General features: G+C 41.9%; 1 protein-coding gene across 1 annotated transcript in view; it reads right to left on the bottom strand.

Moving 5' to 3' along the window:
* Positions 1–14,757, bottom strand: part of ajap1 (adherens junctions associated protein 1) — a gene marked incomplete at both ends in the record, with an annotated part of 41,150 nt that extends 26,393 nt beyond the window's left edge. The window contains one exon of the mRNA XM_079273307.1: positions 14,729–14,757. Coding sequence (XP_079129433.1) covers positions 14,729–14,757 — 29 coding nt within the window. The remainder of the gene's footprint in view (positions 1–14,728) is intronic.
* Positions 14,758–16,850: the final 2,093 nt, after the last annotated feature.

The raw sequence follows: 16,850 nt of genomic DNA, 5'->3' as shown, positions 1-16,850 counted from the left end.
ACTTCGTGAGCTGCACATGAAGACTGCATCTCAACAACAAACTTCGTTTTCACTGCCGTGATTTGTTCTTTTTGACATTTAAATGTTTTCAGTGTTGTGTGGACTCCAGCACGACTTTTGGAATCCTTGTAATAAAGAATATGCAATCAATATCAAAGGGAGAATGTGGCACATTTCATGTGATGCAGTGCAGATCGTAAATGTACGTAAATGCAGTCGGTGCTATATTGTGAGAGGAATAGGGCGGGGGCCTTTTGTCCCCACCCAAGCAGGATATTTTAGGATTATCAACACGGGGCCATTTCTTAGAAGTACGGTAGTCACTTAAAATAGATTTTCTATACGTTTCTTCATCTTCTCCACGTTTAAAGTAATTTCGGCACTGCTGTTGTTATGGTAACAGCGTTACACCGTGCGTCATCTGATGTTGTTATTTGCTGGTTTATATATTCTGTTCACTTTAACGGCCATGTACGAGTAAGAAAATGGCCTAAACTAACGTTACAGACCGCTGTTGTTTTCCTTGCCCCAAAATGATGTAAAAATACATTTGATTATCTCACTCCAGTGATGTAATAAATCCAGTTTTAAGTTGTATAAATACTGATTCTTCACTTTAGGGAAGGGGTTGCTATGACATACATCTTAAGAACAATCATAGGTTTTATAAACTAGCTTTGTCATTCCATGAGGATGATATGGATGAGGATGGATTTTAGTGTTTCCGTTGACTCGGATATTCAGCCATTTGTATGAGTCAGAGTATACAAAAGAAGAAATGCAGCAGAGAGAGGTCGAAACTGTGTCTGCATTAGATTAGAACCTCTCTCTCTCTCGCCGCCTTCACTACAGGGAGTTGTTCTTTCCTTTTTGTCTATTGGCTTAAGGGGAAGTCCTCATTGGTAAAGAGTCCTGAACCCTTTAGCTTTATTTAGAACAGCAGGTTGGTTCTTCAGTCACAGGAATCGTACCTCAATGGGCCGGGGCCTTTGTGAAGATGACATATGCTTCCCAGCTCTATGAGCCCCATCCAACTCTATTTTCTGATGATCCAGTTGGTTTTTCAACAAAGAGTTTTCTCTATTTGTCTTCAGATTCAATCAACTTTACTTTTCCAGACTCTATAATGCCCTAATCTGGTTCACATTGCCCAACACTTATCCAGTAGACATCGGCCAACACTAATCTGGTAGACACCGCCTAATCCTAATTCGGTAGACATCGTCCATCGTCGACTGCCACTGAACTCTGCATTTTCACTGTAGTATTTAGGTGCAGCTGTCACATATACTTGATAAAAATGCTAGGACACATACGTTGGTAAGTTGCCCCTGGTCCTGTGAAATGTTTTCTTTGAGAAAAGGGGAAGACTTCCTGTCGACAACATTTCAAGAACAAACACTAAAGGAACTTGATTTGTGCTTTTCTGTTGAACTGTTATAACTGTGTCTGTATCAGAAGCACTCTGGGCTGAACCAAACAGATTCTGCTGCTGGTTCCAGCACCATGAAGATGAGCCAGGCAGCATCTCCAGAGTGTATACAAAGGCTATGGTTCCATTGGTAGTAGTCTTATTCAACTTTAGTGAGGGTAACTGAGGGTAAATTCCTTTTTACTTTAAATATACCAATCCAAATACAATTCCTGCTTTCTTACTAAACAGTTGTAATATATTTAATAGAGCAAAGCTCTGTGAAAACTAAAAAACAGTAACATGTCCTCAGATAAAACAGACTTCTTAGTGATGATCTTGTGCATGTTATCCTAACCGTTATAGTTATTATCATAATGTTACAACTTAACATCTGGTTAGTATCAGTCAGTGAATGAATATTTCATATTTACCAAGCAGCTTTGCACATCAACACCATATACTGTATATGCGCTATGGGGGGAAATCTGAAGGAATATGATGTTGATCTTGTCTTTGAGAGTGTCTGCATAATCAGATATGTTTCCGCTTGGAAACATTCATTCTGGCATTCAGTGCCTGTGTGGATCATTGTATTTGACGTTATTTGTAGCCAAGTTGTCTGAAACACATGACAATGTCACGGCTTTCCTCAAAAGCCTCCAGGGGATGTGTGGGTGGGTTACAGTGACCAATGTGAAAGGATTCTGGATTGAGAACACACTTAAGACAGAGGGATGCTGCTAAGAGCTCATACAATGTGTTTCCATTCATTCCAGCTTCCCCGATTCTGCCAGCCCTGAGCGCAGGGGAGAAAACTCTTAAAATAGAGATGGGGGGGGGGGGGGGTTATGCATTTGCATTACCTTAAGAGAGTGACAGAGATGGAGAAATAAAAGAGCGAACGGGGAAGGAGCTGTTTGGCATTCTTGCTCCTCTGCGGGGTAAAAACTGATAACATCCAGGCCATAGAACGAGGACACGTCTCCTTTCAGATGAGTCACTGTGAGGGCAGCACACACAGGAGGGCAGATCAGACCCCACTGGCAAGGCAAGCTGCATTTGACTGCTTCATCAAATTACAACGGCTTCTCGAGAGTGAGAGAGTGAGAATATTTCATAATATTTTCACTACATTTTTGTATGTATATATCGTATATTGTATGAACATGACCTCAATCATTTTTGCTCACCTCGATATTGTCCGATGTGTTGACATGTCTGTTTGTTTACTTGTAGATTTTCACCAACATTTTAGCCGACGTGATCTTCGCGACCATTATCAGGCTTGGACATTGCACATTTTTGTTAACTGAGCCAGAGAGTCCGTTTTATTTGTTGTTCTGATTTGTTGTTCTGATTTGTGTGATTTTATTGTATTTATTTTGTATTATTTAGGATATTTTAATATATTTTTTTCTCTTTCAATTTCTACTGTCAAAAAGTGCATTCCTCAATAATAGTCGGGCAACGATCTTTTTAACAATGTGCAACTATTTCTGAGACAATATATTGTATCTTGAAAGGTCTTTTCATTGTCATCTTTTATTTAGTCCTTTTATTTGTTATGAACCAATTTATCAAATGTTTTTTACTATCCACACTAACATTATTGATTATCTTCTGCAGCACTTGATTTTAGAAGTTGAAACCTTTGTGAGCTTTTCAGAGGTAAACAAAAGGCATAAAAAACATACACAGTAGCTACAGGTCCAATCATCCTACATCATGCAACTCTCATCACACAATAACCAAAAATGCTCTTTTAATGTACATTTTTCATCTTTTTTTAGCTGTAAATTCTTATTACTATGATTATATCATGGACATTCAACCCAAGATGTTCTAGGGGTTTGTGGGTAATGGTGTTTGTTAAGGGCTGCAAACAGAAATACTGAATAAACAACAAATGTGTTTTTAAATGACTAAATAACGACTAGACAAATTGAATATATACTGTTATGTAATAATAGTTTTTAGTTAAAATTAGATTGGAAGCATTAAAGTTGGACAACATTTATTATGAAGTTCTCTCATCATAATATAATTCCACCAAAAGTGATAAACATTGAATTAATTTAAAGCCCTGTATTTATACTCGTGTTTGTCACTATGCCACTGTACTCTGGCTCACTTCGCCCAAACACTCTACATATGGCTCTGGTAATGGGATGGTGTTATGATGCATCAGCAGCTCAGAGAGCTTTTACAACCTGACATGATATTATTGCTGAGACCAGAAAACCACATGTGTGCGCTCCGGTAAGTGCACCTCTCTGCTGTCCAGGGAAAACATCCATCTTCTGCTCCACAGATCACTGCCTGGTGAGACTGATGAATGTACAGTACATAGATGACATCATGCACTGTCACACTACGATAACGGCTTTCGACAATAGAGGAGGGCTCAAGCCATATCAGTGTCACCGTAAAATCACAAGTCCATGAAAGCCTTGGGGAGCTGAAAATGCCACTTAATCTCCCCAAAGACTAAACTGACCTCTAAAATAAACATGACCAGTGCTAACGCACAGTAAATAGTTGCATCACTCTCACTTATTGGTCTCTTATATGCTGGTAATTGCCTTGCTGTCTTATAGAAAACATAAATTCACATCTTATAGAAATGACTCCGACCCCTCTGGGATTAGTGAGGGGACAGTTGTTGGTTTTTTTGCTGCAGCGTGTTGAGAAAAAGAGGACATGTTTAACAGTCCTTCTCTGCCCTTCCCAGTTCCATTAATTCCAGCATGTAGCTTTAAGAGAGTCTGACCCAGAATAATCACTGGTTTCAAGAGGAGGTCAACAGTGAAGTACTGTATTGCTGAGACAGCCTCAAGTAGGGAAGCACTTAACAGTTGAACTACGTCTCTCTTTGTAAAAGAAAAGCAACGCAAGCAAAGGTACTAACATACACCATCATAATAACAATTAACTGTTTAACCGACCTAATTCATTTTGATGGATTAATGCTATCAGTTAAACAGTTAAAAGGAACTTTAAGTGAGCCTGAGCCAGAGGTGTTGCAATCTTCTGGGCTAACCCCTGTCCCTTTAATCAGCCAAGTAAGACATAGGAGCTTGGCTTGGGTCTTGATGAGTTTATTTATTTACATTTATTTACCGGAAAATAAGCTGCACACACAATGCACTGCTACGTTCACAGCTTTACTGATAACTTCACACAACGTCACACAAACGCTCTCTCTCTCTTGACACAAATACAGAAATGTAAGCCCTCGCTGAAGAGGAAAGAAGTGAACAAGTTGCAGACATGCTCTGAATGAGACGGAACCGAGTTGTACGAATGGTATCATGTTACACACCTGTGTCCACCAGGCAGTGTCAGCGCTAAAGAAAGGTCTGGCTCCACATATTGTCATTCTGGCATACGGTAAAAATGCTTTGGCTTGTTTGTATTTCTTTAAACCAATCACAATTGTCACGGGCGCCACAAAGCACAAGATGCAGCAACGGTGCCCTTGCTAAATAGATTGCGTGAAATACGCAGCTATTGGCCGGCTAATACCATGTGTCTACTTCCTGTGAAACAGGCTACACTGCAGATCTACTATACAGTGAGCCTGAATAGTCAACTATTCAACGATGAGTTCTAAGGAGCTTGATTCGACGGCCAAGCTTGGAGTCAAATCGCCCCAGTGACAGGAGGGTGTGGTAGTGAAGCAAAGGATGATTCATCATTCATAAATAACGACAACATAGGGCTTCGGTAGCCCCATCATTCTCTAAAATCACCTGGGGTAGGCACATAGAAACAGCTGTTTGTGGCGCTATAATAACGGTTTGCGGCTTGAAGCCCTGCTGCAGCAAACGGGACAATATTTTGGGAGGCCAGTAATGCAGTAGCTGCATGCTCAAGGACTTCTCGTGATTGCGATGACTCACACTTTCTCAAAACACCTTTTATTGTCTGGTTTGTACTGCCATTGACCACTGTTTACCAGCCCCCGGCTAGAAGAGGCAGTTAGGAATAACACTGCTGAGCGCATCAACAACCCCCATCCGCTAGCCTGCGCCCATAGACACAGTGCGGAAATAGTTTGAACACGATTACTGCTTTTGGACCGTGTGTTTGGCTAACCGCTAACAGCTAACGGAACTCGTTTTTTACTGTTTTTATATCGATACTTAAAGCTCAGAGGGGAATCAACAAGCTCATAAAAAGACTTGACAAACCAGATTCAACAATCTAAAATCTTTGTCTGGAACACCCTTAGGCTACAACCAACAGTTCGGGAGGCAGGAGGATGCCTATTGGTAACCTGTAAACAACGTAGAACAATGTTGCCATGCACACGCCACATTTACTAGGCAACCATGAAGCTTGCCTTCGTTTAGAGCTGTCAGTAAAGAACAAAATGTCTCAGGAGTGACTGACTTTAAGAGTAATACGTCTGTAGTGCCACTGACTGAGATTGATGGAGTACAAGGTGTAAGAATTTCAGCCTTTAAATATCTCAGGATTGACATTGTCAACAACCTTACATTTACTGACGGCGCAGCTTCTAAAGCCAGGAAACGTTAAACAAAATAACATCGATCATCGTGTCCTTTTTATGAGTCAGAATGTCAAGTACTGCTCCAAACTTTAGCACATCCTAAAGACAGCGAGTGAGTTAAACACCATTAGCAAAACGTAACAATGATCTAATCATAAAGATGACTCTTACTATACATACACTTAGAATGCAACATCAATTTAACCTTTCAGGAGGGGCAAAATACTGCAACACAAAATCGGGGGAGGGGGGGTAAAGCAGACGATGGGGCTGGGGACATTTGGGACATTTAGAGCAGTGGTTCCCAAACTTTTTAGGCCACGCACCCCCTTCTACATCCTGTCCGGGTTCACGCACCCCCAATCCCCCACATCATAAAAAAAAGAAACAGAGCCTATTTATAGCCGCATAGAAATCGGACCAATGAGAGAACAGTTTGCTAGCTAGTGTACGTAAAACACAGTCAGGCGGTAATTAAATTGTAAGTTTTTAATTGAAATCTTACAAGGGGAATTTTTATAATTCATGTAACCGAGCGTCTTGGGTTCGTGTATAAGGGCACTTATCATACAGTAGTAACTGGAGTCGGGAGATGAGACATCTTTTATCAGCCCACGGCTACTCTCTTTATTATTGTTTTCTCCTTTGGCCAGAGGCGGGGGTTGCGCCTTCGCTACGGCAACTCTCAAGGGACATATCATCGTCAACACCAGAACGACAAACATGAGAGTCTGTTACATTCATGTTTTTATTTTGTGAAAATGATATTTAATATTACACCATCAGACCACCATTACATTTTTCCTCTCGCACACCCCCTAGAGGCAGCTTGCGCACCCCCAGCGCGCACCACACTTTGGGAATCCCTGATTTAGAGTATAGAGCAAAAGCGAGGCTCTTATATTGCGCGGTGCTTGCAAAGAGCAAAACTCTCGAGGGGAGCGAGGGAATATGTGGAAGCTTAAATCCTACAAGCTCCAGAAACACTTACTCTCACACACACACACACACACACACTGCCTGACCATTCTGCTCCTCTTAATACACCTGTCTCTCAGGTGTTCCTCCTCCTTTTGCATTGTTCTCTACACACACTGGGGGCAACCAAGAAATGAAACCATGGGTCGCGGCATAAAAAGCTCTACATTAATTGGAGAATAAAACGTAGCGGTCTGGATGGAATATTTATAGCATACAAAAAATGTAACAGCTATTTGCAAGTTTCACAACCTGTCATCCTCTTATCCGTTTACCTGGGAAACTGACTCTGCCATGACCTGCAGTATTCGTAACAAACATTTGTACCTCCGATATTTCACCAAGCAAAGCTTTTAGGCACTAGCGTCTGTTGGTTGGATCGGGCTCAGGGTCTGGACAACGTTTGGGAACCTGGAATGTCTCCCCCAAAATTTCACGACAATCCATCCAGAGGATAAATCCTGTTAACTTTGTTGATAGTTTGATCTTTCATAGGTCAAACTATATACACACTCCAAGAAAATAATGCGTAAAAAGCCTCTTTTTTTAAAAAGTTATCCTGATCTCACCTCACCACCTTTCCACTCTGTAATGCATCTGTATGTGGCTCTGTGGTCCTTCAATAAGAGGATCGGCGGTTCAATTCGCCGGCCCATGTCAATTTGATCTCAGGCAAGACACTTAACCCCAAATTGCTCCTGTAGGTTGTGTGTGAATGGGTATGAATGATGAACTAGTCCTGATGGACAGGTGAACCTTGCATGGTAGCCCCTGTCATCAGTGAATGAATGGGTGTGAATGATGACATGTAGTGTTAAAGCGCTTTGAGTGGAAGACTAGAAAAGCGCTTTACAAGTAAATCTACCATAGCTGCAGTACATTGTAATCCAAGTGTCTCTTGAGAGGTCATGCCTAAATTGACCGGAATCATCTCCACTTGCACGAGGAAATAAAACCCAGACAAGGGAGTGTAATCAAGCGGACAGTTTGAAAGAAACACCCGACTGTCATTTAGGAAAACATATAGCCATTATGAAGGCTGAACTTCTCAGAGAAATATGTTATTAATGGGAAAAATATGTCAGGGCTGCCATTCCAGTCCAAGAAACTCAATAAACTGTTAATGATAAGGCAAATTGAAAATGTCAGAAGGTATACAAAATGCTGAAAGGAGCACTCTGCAGCCTTGATGAATGGTGCTGCATATTGGATAGTTATGAATTATGAGGCTACATGACTTCTCCATTGTTCCATTTAAAACTCATTTTAAATGGCACCTGGGCCTGGACACAATGGGATCTGTTGTGACACTGAAGGCAACCTTTTGCACATTGTTGAGTGCTTCACAGATTGTCGGACTCTGAGGTAAATTCTTCACCAAAGGACAGCGCTAAGCCTAATTCATCACAATTGTCTGCAGGCTTTACTGTGTTAATACGTTAACGTGTTTGAGAGGAAGAATGAGAGCGAGAATATGTCTGCTTTCCAAAAACATTCTCACAGTACGGCGTGCAGCGCATTCGGACTTCTCCACACCATCATTCTCACAGACAGTATCATTCTGTGGCAGCAGCTCAAAATGGACCATTAGCAAAATGCTCTTGTTATTTTAATCCAGTTCTGCTCATTTCTTTCCCCCGCCTTTGCTCTGCGCTTTTTTTTCCTACTCTCACGACTCCCATTGTGCAAAGCACTTTTCAGGGATGAGGCTCCAACGGCCTTTTTAATTTCTGAGAGAAGCTCATGGGGGGGTTGGCAGATCCTGGAGGTTTAGGCCCTGGTGTCTGAAAGCTAACGGCTGATAAACCTTGTGCTTTTATATGCACATTATCACAACCAGATGTCACAGGATGAAAATGTGTTGTAAGGTTATTAAAATCCCATCACACCCATAATTACTAGGTCACTACAATGAAATGAAGATACAGTATATCAGAGTTAGACTACACCTTTTCTTATTACTGCTGAAAAAAATATGAATATCACCAGCCGTATTGTTTAATGATTACAAAAAAATAATACATTTACAATGCCTTATGATTATGGAACAATTATCTGTTCATTGTTGACAAGTGGCAGGAGAATGTACGTGATAATACATCTAATTATGCTACATACCCGGTACAACACAGTTACGGGTGTTATTCTCAGGCATGTGACTTATATTTACTGAGCTCATACATCATCTTGTAAGGGCTCCAGAGCGCATAAGGCATTTAATTGCAATATGAGCAGGGTCTGCAAGAATAAATACCAAATACTTCAACAGTGTCATCCCTGGAAAAAATAATGCTCGTGACATTTTCTGATATAATTATGATCATTATCTTGTAATTATAATGTATTAAAGTGCTACACATTTTCCAATCTTTATGCATGCATGCACCAGATAGTCTAGCAAACGAGCATTTTGCCCGAGTTGAGGGCTGTATTTGCGTCGTAGTTCTGGAAGTATTTGCGTTTCATGCACTGCCGAGGGGGTTCATCCTGTCTCCGTTGGAGCTGTGATACCTCTGAGTCTCTATTTGCAGCCTGTTGAATATGCAGTGGCTTTGCTGGAGCTGAGACGGGCAGTGTGCTCAAGCTTTGAGACTACGCAACAGGGCAAATACAGCCAAACATGTACACAGACCTACCCACACACTCACGCAAATGGCTCTGTGGAGGCTAACTCTATAGCCAAGATACACAGGAATCACATTACTTATTCCACCTATGTTTGCCACTTTCTATTTTGTTGATTATGAGGGCTTAATCTTCCTGGATCTTCCTGCTCCAGCTAAGTGATCCATTCTGCCGAGTGACATAAGTTTTGAGTCTGAGTGTTCACAAGCGCTGCTCTCAGGTACTTTATCCCCTTTACAACAACCCGTTTAAACTCTTATTTTGACTCTGAGAAAACAGAAGCCAACATTTAAAATGTAGTAATAGTTATCCATAAGTCCTTAAGTTAGATATGACCTATTATCCAGGAAACAAGTGACTTCTTTCGAGGTCAAAAACAATGGTGGAGGGGAATCTGAGAATCATTTGTCGATAGTAAAACTTCTGTTTTGACATGTTATTTTGGAGAGTGCCTGTCTTCCACTGGACTTCTACAATGTGTTTCACCTCATCACATCTGTTAAATAACAATACCCTATTTGGAATTATCTCCATGCGTTGGTTGTGTTTTTTCAGAGATCAGCTGCATGGCGGTTGTTTAGCTTTGAAAAACAGGCTCTGAGGTGTAGGAGTTGAGCTCTCCTCAGCTGATATCCTGTATTAGGGAGATAAATACCACAGTTGGCTCTCCAAAGAGTTCCAGAGATTTATGGATTGCTTCTGTGCAGCAGGCCCCTGGGAGGCAAATATTCTATGAAATCTTCCATATGTTTTTGTACTGTACAACACACACACACAGACCCCATCCATGCCTGTAAGGCTAAACAGTGGCAGCTGCTACTATGGTTGAAGTGTAATAAACATTGTTGCATCGCTGAGTTCGGAACATAGTACAGAGTGGAAAATGTAAGAAAAATAGAAAGGGAGGAGAGTGTATGGCTGTGTTCAAAATCACATACTGCCTCCTACATGCTGCCTGCTAAATGAATGATTAAGTCTGCCATTAACAGCAGACTATTCACAGTAAGCATAGTCAGTCCCGGCTCTCAAAATGTCTCGGCAAATATTCAAACAGGCGTCATTTGGATAAACTGACCACACATTGGGGATCTAAACGGTTACTTTTTCACCTGAAAATATGTTAAAACATATTAAAGTGGCACATTACCAGCTTTGAGCCTGGCTCAAAAGAGACGCTGTGGGGCAGTTGAGTGTAACCAGTAAGCGGCATTTCTCGCTTTCACAAAATTCACAAACTATGCAGTTGGATTGCACTATATATTCAATTTGGCGTCATACTTATTATGAATAGTAATTTAGTATGCGATGCCAGATGTGTGTGGTTTGAGGGTGTTCACGATGCAACAGCCAGGGTGTTGCATCATCCCATTAATTACCCTCACTGCAGTGTACATGACCCACATGCTTAGAAAGATAAGCAGGGCTGTAAAGAGCATGGGAATAGGATGAAATAGAAGAAGAAGGGGAAAAGGGATCAGACAAGCAGGACAATGACCCAATCAGCTCAGCCTCTCACTGTCAACGTTTTTATTATTTTGGCCCAATTCTTAGGGGGAGCTTTCTTTTGTTCATTTATGAAGTATTTTTCGTGGAAAGTGGACCTGTGCCTGGAGAAGGCCAGTAAGTGGGAAGGGCCATGACGGATAAATGTGATCCTTTTGTAGAGGCAGTATTGATCCGGCAGAAGGCTCGCTACATGAATCAAGTATGAGCTCCGTACTGTTAGTGCCTTCACTTGCTGCGATAGATGTGCTTCAGTGCAATAGAAACACACACTTTCTCGAGTAGCCCGAACTGGACAAGCTGGTCATTAAACCCAATCAGGCTGAGGGATGCTGGTACTTTGGTGGGCACTGAATGAGGGGCTTTTAGCTTAGGAAGACAGCAGTGTCATTGTTGGCCCAAGTAGCTCATAGATCCATTTTAAAATAACCCATATTTAACACTAATTTGCCACTCTCAAATGATCATCATTAGGTTAGGGTTCCTTAAGCTGTCACCCAGTTAAACCTGCTCAGAAACCTGCCTTAAGAAGCTGTTAGTCCACCTCTGAACAACAATTCGTTTTACATGTTTTTAGTGGAAAGGTTTACTGTCCCACGATGGTCTGAATCCTGTTTCACAGTATTTTCAAATCCAAAAAGAAAAGTATACTTATAATCATTGCTATGTGTTGTGATTTTTCCAAAAGCTATATTAGCTGAGCTCCAGTCCTCTCATGATAAGCATCCTTTATGCAGCTATGTGGCCGTTATGGTCCACTTCTGCCGGTCTCTAACTCATCCTATGTCTCAATGGCCGTACTGAGCAACAGCAAGTTTCTCCCTTGTCTTTCTCTCTTGGTTGTATTTCCAAACAGCATCCATGTCTGTTTTCTCTCTTACACTATTTGACAGGGACAACCTGTTCTGGTCCTTCTGGATTTAACAGACTGCTGAGCACAGGGTGTTTACGACACACACACACACACACACATCTCCAGAGGATCGGATCTCAGAGAGGCAACACAGCCTATTTCCCTGCAAATTAGGTTAATCACGCTCCAGAGAGGCCCAGTTAATAATCCTCATTGAGGCTATTAAGATGGCACCTAAATCACAGGAATATCTGAATATCTGATGGACCCGTCCACAGTAATGCCACGCTTAGACCCACGGGTCTTGGAATAGCTAGTGAGGACGGCGGATGGTCATACGCCTGACGCTGCTGCTTTAGACTGATGATGCCGTGCAAGGGCAATTGTTTCTCACCTCAGTGTGGATTATAATAATGCGATATATTAGGAGCCTTGTTTCATTAAGCCGGTGATATTAATCTCAGATACAAAGCAGTTTTCTTTTTCAAGCGGGTACAAGACACAGAATACCAAACACATGATGACCAAGAATATCAACGCACATAACTTTGCACATCATATGCGAGCTCCAGATTCATTCAAGCCACTGCGTCTCTTTTTCTTCCTTATGTTCAATCACTTGGCATATCACAGTTACCCCATCCCCATTAACTACAGGAATTTATCCAGGACAGAAAAAGCCAGACACGTGGAGGGTCACCTGGATTTAACATATTGGGTCGTATAGGCAAGTGGAAACTGACAAGTGAAGCCCTCCTGAAAGGCAACTGGTGTCTTCGGCAGTTATATTTTGCAGCTGCAGTGTGCAGAGGCCTGATTGCATCTCCAGTGCCTGGAAAGTGTCACATTTAAGAGGCAACGCAGCATGCAAGCTCACAGGACGTGTTGATGTAGTGCTTCTTCCTACTGACACTTTTCCTTTCCATGTGCATCCTCCTGAGTAATAATTATATGCTTTGGTAGTTCATGCTGTAGAGGGAATTAGGATTTGCACACTATTCCTCCAATGAACCAACCTCTTGCCATTGCCAAAGTTTCAGTGTTGTGTGTTTTGATGAGGATAAAGCACCTCTTCAATCTTACTTGTGATTTTTAATTAAAATTTGATGCTTCAAAAGGCTTTCAACAAGCAACTGTGTTCCGCCAACATATTTCAAGTGCTCTAACCATACTTATAAAATACATACATTCATGGAAAATCATTCAACCACTATTTTGACCATTGATTTAAGTAATTTATACACTCATTGATCCCAGCTTCACAAATGTTGCACTTGACTCGTTTTTATTTAATCGCAAACTGAATATCTTTGGACAATTGATTAGATAAAAGAAACAATTAGAAGACATCAACTTCAAATTGTGTGCGGGTTATGATGGGCATCTTTTGACATTCAAAAACAACAACAACAAATAGATTATTCAAACTTTATTGCAGCTCCTGCCCTTTGTTTGCAGTGAGGTATGTTAAAGCTGGGCAATATAGTTCAAATAGTCTATGGAATATATTGCCATATCTTTTTATGTCACACTGCGCTAAATGTATGACAAATCACTCGTAAAAGAAACACATCCAAGTGTTCCACTGTTTAGCATCACTTTAGAGAAAACTACACTCAATTAAAATTACTGAAACTAAAAATGACAATGAAAATCTATAAGTGATTTTACTGAATTACCCCCCAGCCCAAGTCCACAGGGTGTCTTAATCAGACGTCTTGCCCAAATTACATAAAGAGTAACTACAGTGGCTGTCTTTAAAATCCACGGCTTTAATCTACTGAGGCATCCATCCATCCTCCTCTCTAGGCTGCCAAACTCAGTGCTGTTGCATTTACACCCACACATCAAGTTTCTGTAGGTGGTTTGTTCTTTGTTCCAACAGGTACAGAAGCTGTCTCTACATTATGCTCACTGCTCGTTTCTTGTTGTTGTTGTTGTTTTTGTTTTGTTTTCAACTAATAATGAGAAACACAACCAGCAATGCTTTATCCCACACTAAATGTCTTGGAAACCAACCACTGCGATCATAATAAAGGACAATCACAAGCAAATACAGTATTTTAGCCTGCGATGGCAAACAGCAATCTGGAACATGGTGACTTATTACAAACGAGAAGTCCATTACATCAGTTCCCGCTCACCCTCGCATCCCATTTTGACATTCCACATCATGTCAGCAAGCAGCAGGGACATTTCTAAGGATGGAAATTGGTTTCTCTGTGCCTCTCACCGATCAATCTCGAGATATGGGAACATGAATGCATTTCATTTCATCATCTTATGCAACCGCTCTGTCTACAGCGTGAGTCATGCATCATAAATGAACGGCTGAAAATGGGCAAGAATTAGAGCCACTGGTGGGGGAACGAGATCCAGCAGGTGGGCAGGAGGAATGCCACCGCTGGCAGGTTTGGTCTCATTTCTATGAGTGTATGTGTGTTGCTTGCGCTGTACTGTTGGCGACCCCCAGCGTGCAGGATGTGAAATTTTCTATCATATCCTACGCTTCAAACAACACTAAACATATCCACATACAGCCTCCGCGGTATTAACACTCTTCAGTGTCAACACGACAGCGAAAAAGAGTTTGTCTATTTCAAAATTGTGGTACAGAAAACCTACGTTTGCACTTTTTGTTCACAGACCTATCGATACATATAATCCACTCATCGATTCCAGCAGACTCATAACTTGCAGTGGCGTAGATGAAATAACTAAGACAGCATGTTGTCGAACAGCTTTGTCAAATGTGAATTTATCATATAACATCTACGTTTCTCGGTTGCAAATTCCACTGTAATAACTATGACATCAAATTAAAATGTTCGTGTCTTACCTGCGCGCAACACTCCGTTTTATCCACATTGTTCTCGGCTGCCGAATCCGACTCAGTCCTCCAAGTAGCCTCCCATTGAGATGGGTTTCCTCCAAAGTCGACAGTAGCTGCTGAAAACACTCAAGTGACGGACCTTACTCCGGCTGTCAGCAACGCAACCATCATTTAAGACATATCCTTCAACGTTGCGCACGTCAAATTCCTCCAATACCGCTGCCAAACCCTACTCAAAATACCAGAACAACAGTCAGGTCTCTTTTAAATTGCGCGTCAATTGTTCTGATGGCGAAAAATCGGATGAGTTAAACGGAGAGGGGCTCGCGCGTGCAGGCGGACAGGTGAGTTGCGGGAAACCGACAGAGGTACCCTCAAACTTTGCCTTCATGGAAATCTTTCATATCCCCCCCTCCGGCTGTAAAGAAAATATGTAAGGTGCTGCGAGCAAAAAAAATAAAAAAGGCATGTAGTTGGCATCCTCGTCGCTGAAATGAAAGCGCACCTTCTCCTACATTGTTGAAAGGAAGACGAACGTCCAAAGAATTGGGGCTGTAAGATGAGGATGATCGGTCCTCTGAAGCACGGAGGAGACAGTCACCGCTGGTAGGGGGTCCTCATTAGCCACATCACATCTGGTGGCGTTGAGCGGTGCGGAGGGGTTAGACAAAGTAACAAAAACACACAAAAAGAAGAAAAATAGGTGCAACTGAAAAAGAGGAGGAGGGGAAACGACGGAGGAGAATCCTGGAGGTTGAGAGTTGCTTCAGAGGAATTGGAGAGAGCGGGAGTGAGAGTTTGTCGTTCGAGAGGAGAGGAGGCTGGTCCGCCTCCTGCTGCTTCTCTTCTTCTCTCAGACTGACGCACGACCTGCTTGCTGAGCACATCGCGGCTGTGACGTCATTTTAAAGACAAAAATGCCATGTGCTGGAGTGCCTCACTTCATATGGGTGGAGTGTCTCTCACCTCACGTCAATCACACTCATGAGTGTCGGATTTGGCATATACGTTAAAGTGTCTTTTTTTTGGGGGGGGGGGGGTACTTCAACCCAGGTCTGAGCCAAAGTCCCCCCACTGCATAATTTTGAAAAATGCAAAAAAATAAAAGTGGGAAAAGGGGTTGAGAGGTGAAACCACGCCCACTAGCTCGCTACAGTAGCTTGGACAATAGCTATATGGCAGGGGGAATGATTTTTGATGGGTTTACTGTTTATCAGACCACATATGAGACTGAGTTACACTCAGCGGTCCCTCTACCTCACTCCCAGCAGCTGGGAGACTGCTTTGCCGGGAGGAGAGGGACCATCGAGGCTGTAGCAAGTTGAATACAGCCAGCATGAACCATAGATTCTCGGTACCGTCCGTTTGCTCTCCTCTCGCAAACATGGCTGTGGTCGCATGGCGGGATCTAGCAAGCGAACGTTAGCCAGACACTGAATGGGCTGTGCTGTGATTGTAATGCTACACAGTGGTCACTGAAATAATTAGGATTAGGGTTAGAGGAGAGGGGTCAGATTAGAAGCCATTGACATTCTTTCATTTCATCACATTAGTCCCAAACGGTCCACTCTACCTCAGAAACGGCCTTGCAAGATTAGTACGTACGGCAGATGGCGTTTTGAGCCATTTTCAACCATGAAATGCAGATTTTTATGACAATAATAACACCAGCACTGAGGTGTTTCATCAAAGTACAGTCATGCCATTTCGTTTATAACTTGAAAAACATGTTTAAGTCTGCAGTTACTCTTTCAGGATATAGGTTGACTTGACTACTGAGACATTTCACTCAGAAACAAAAATGCCAACCTCACGGTGTCATTAGACCTGAATTCAGGGGATCACTCGTCTTCTGTGGGCCAACCTTTACTTTTTCCAAAAAAAATTCATGGCAATCCAGCAAATAGTTGTTCTGTTATTTCAGTCCGGCCCAAAGCGGTGGACAGACCAACGCTCCAGTATTGCCATCCCTGAAGCATGGCTTCAGGGATGGCTACAATAAAACAAAAGTGCTACATATTTTACAATGTTTGCAGATTTACATTTTGCCTGGAGCATTGAAAATGCTTCGAAAAGCTTTACTCTGTACAGATGTTGGCTGCTCCTTTTACAAAAAAAAGAATATATA

The sequence above is a fragment of the Melanostigma gelatinosum genome (assembly GCF_949748355.1).
Source record: "Melanostigma gelatinosum genome assembly, chromosome: 8".
NCBI lineage: Eukaryota > Metazoa > Chordata > Actinopteri > Perciformes > Zoarcidae > Melanostigma > Melanostigma gelatinosum.
This window is presented reverse-complemented; position numbering and strand designations above follow the sequence as displayed.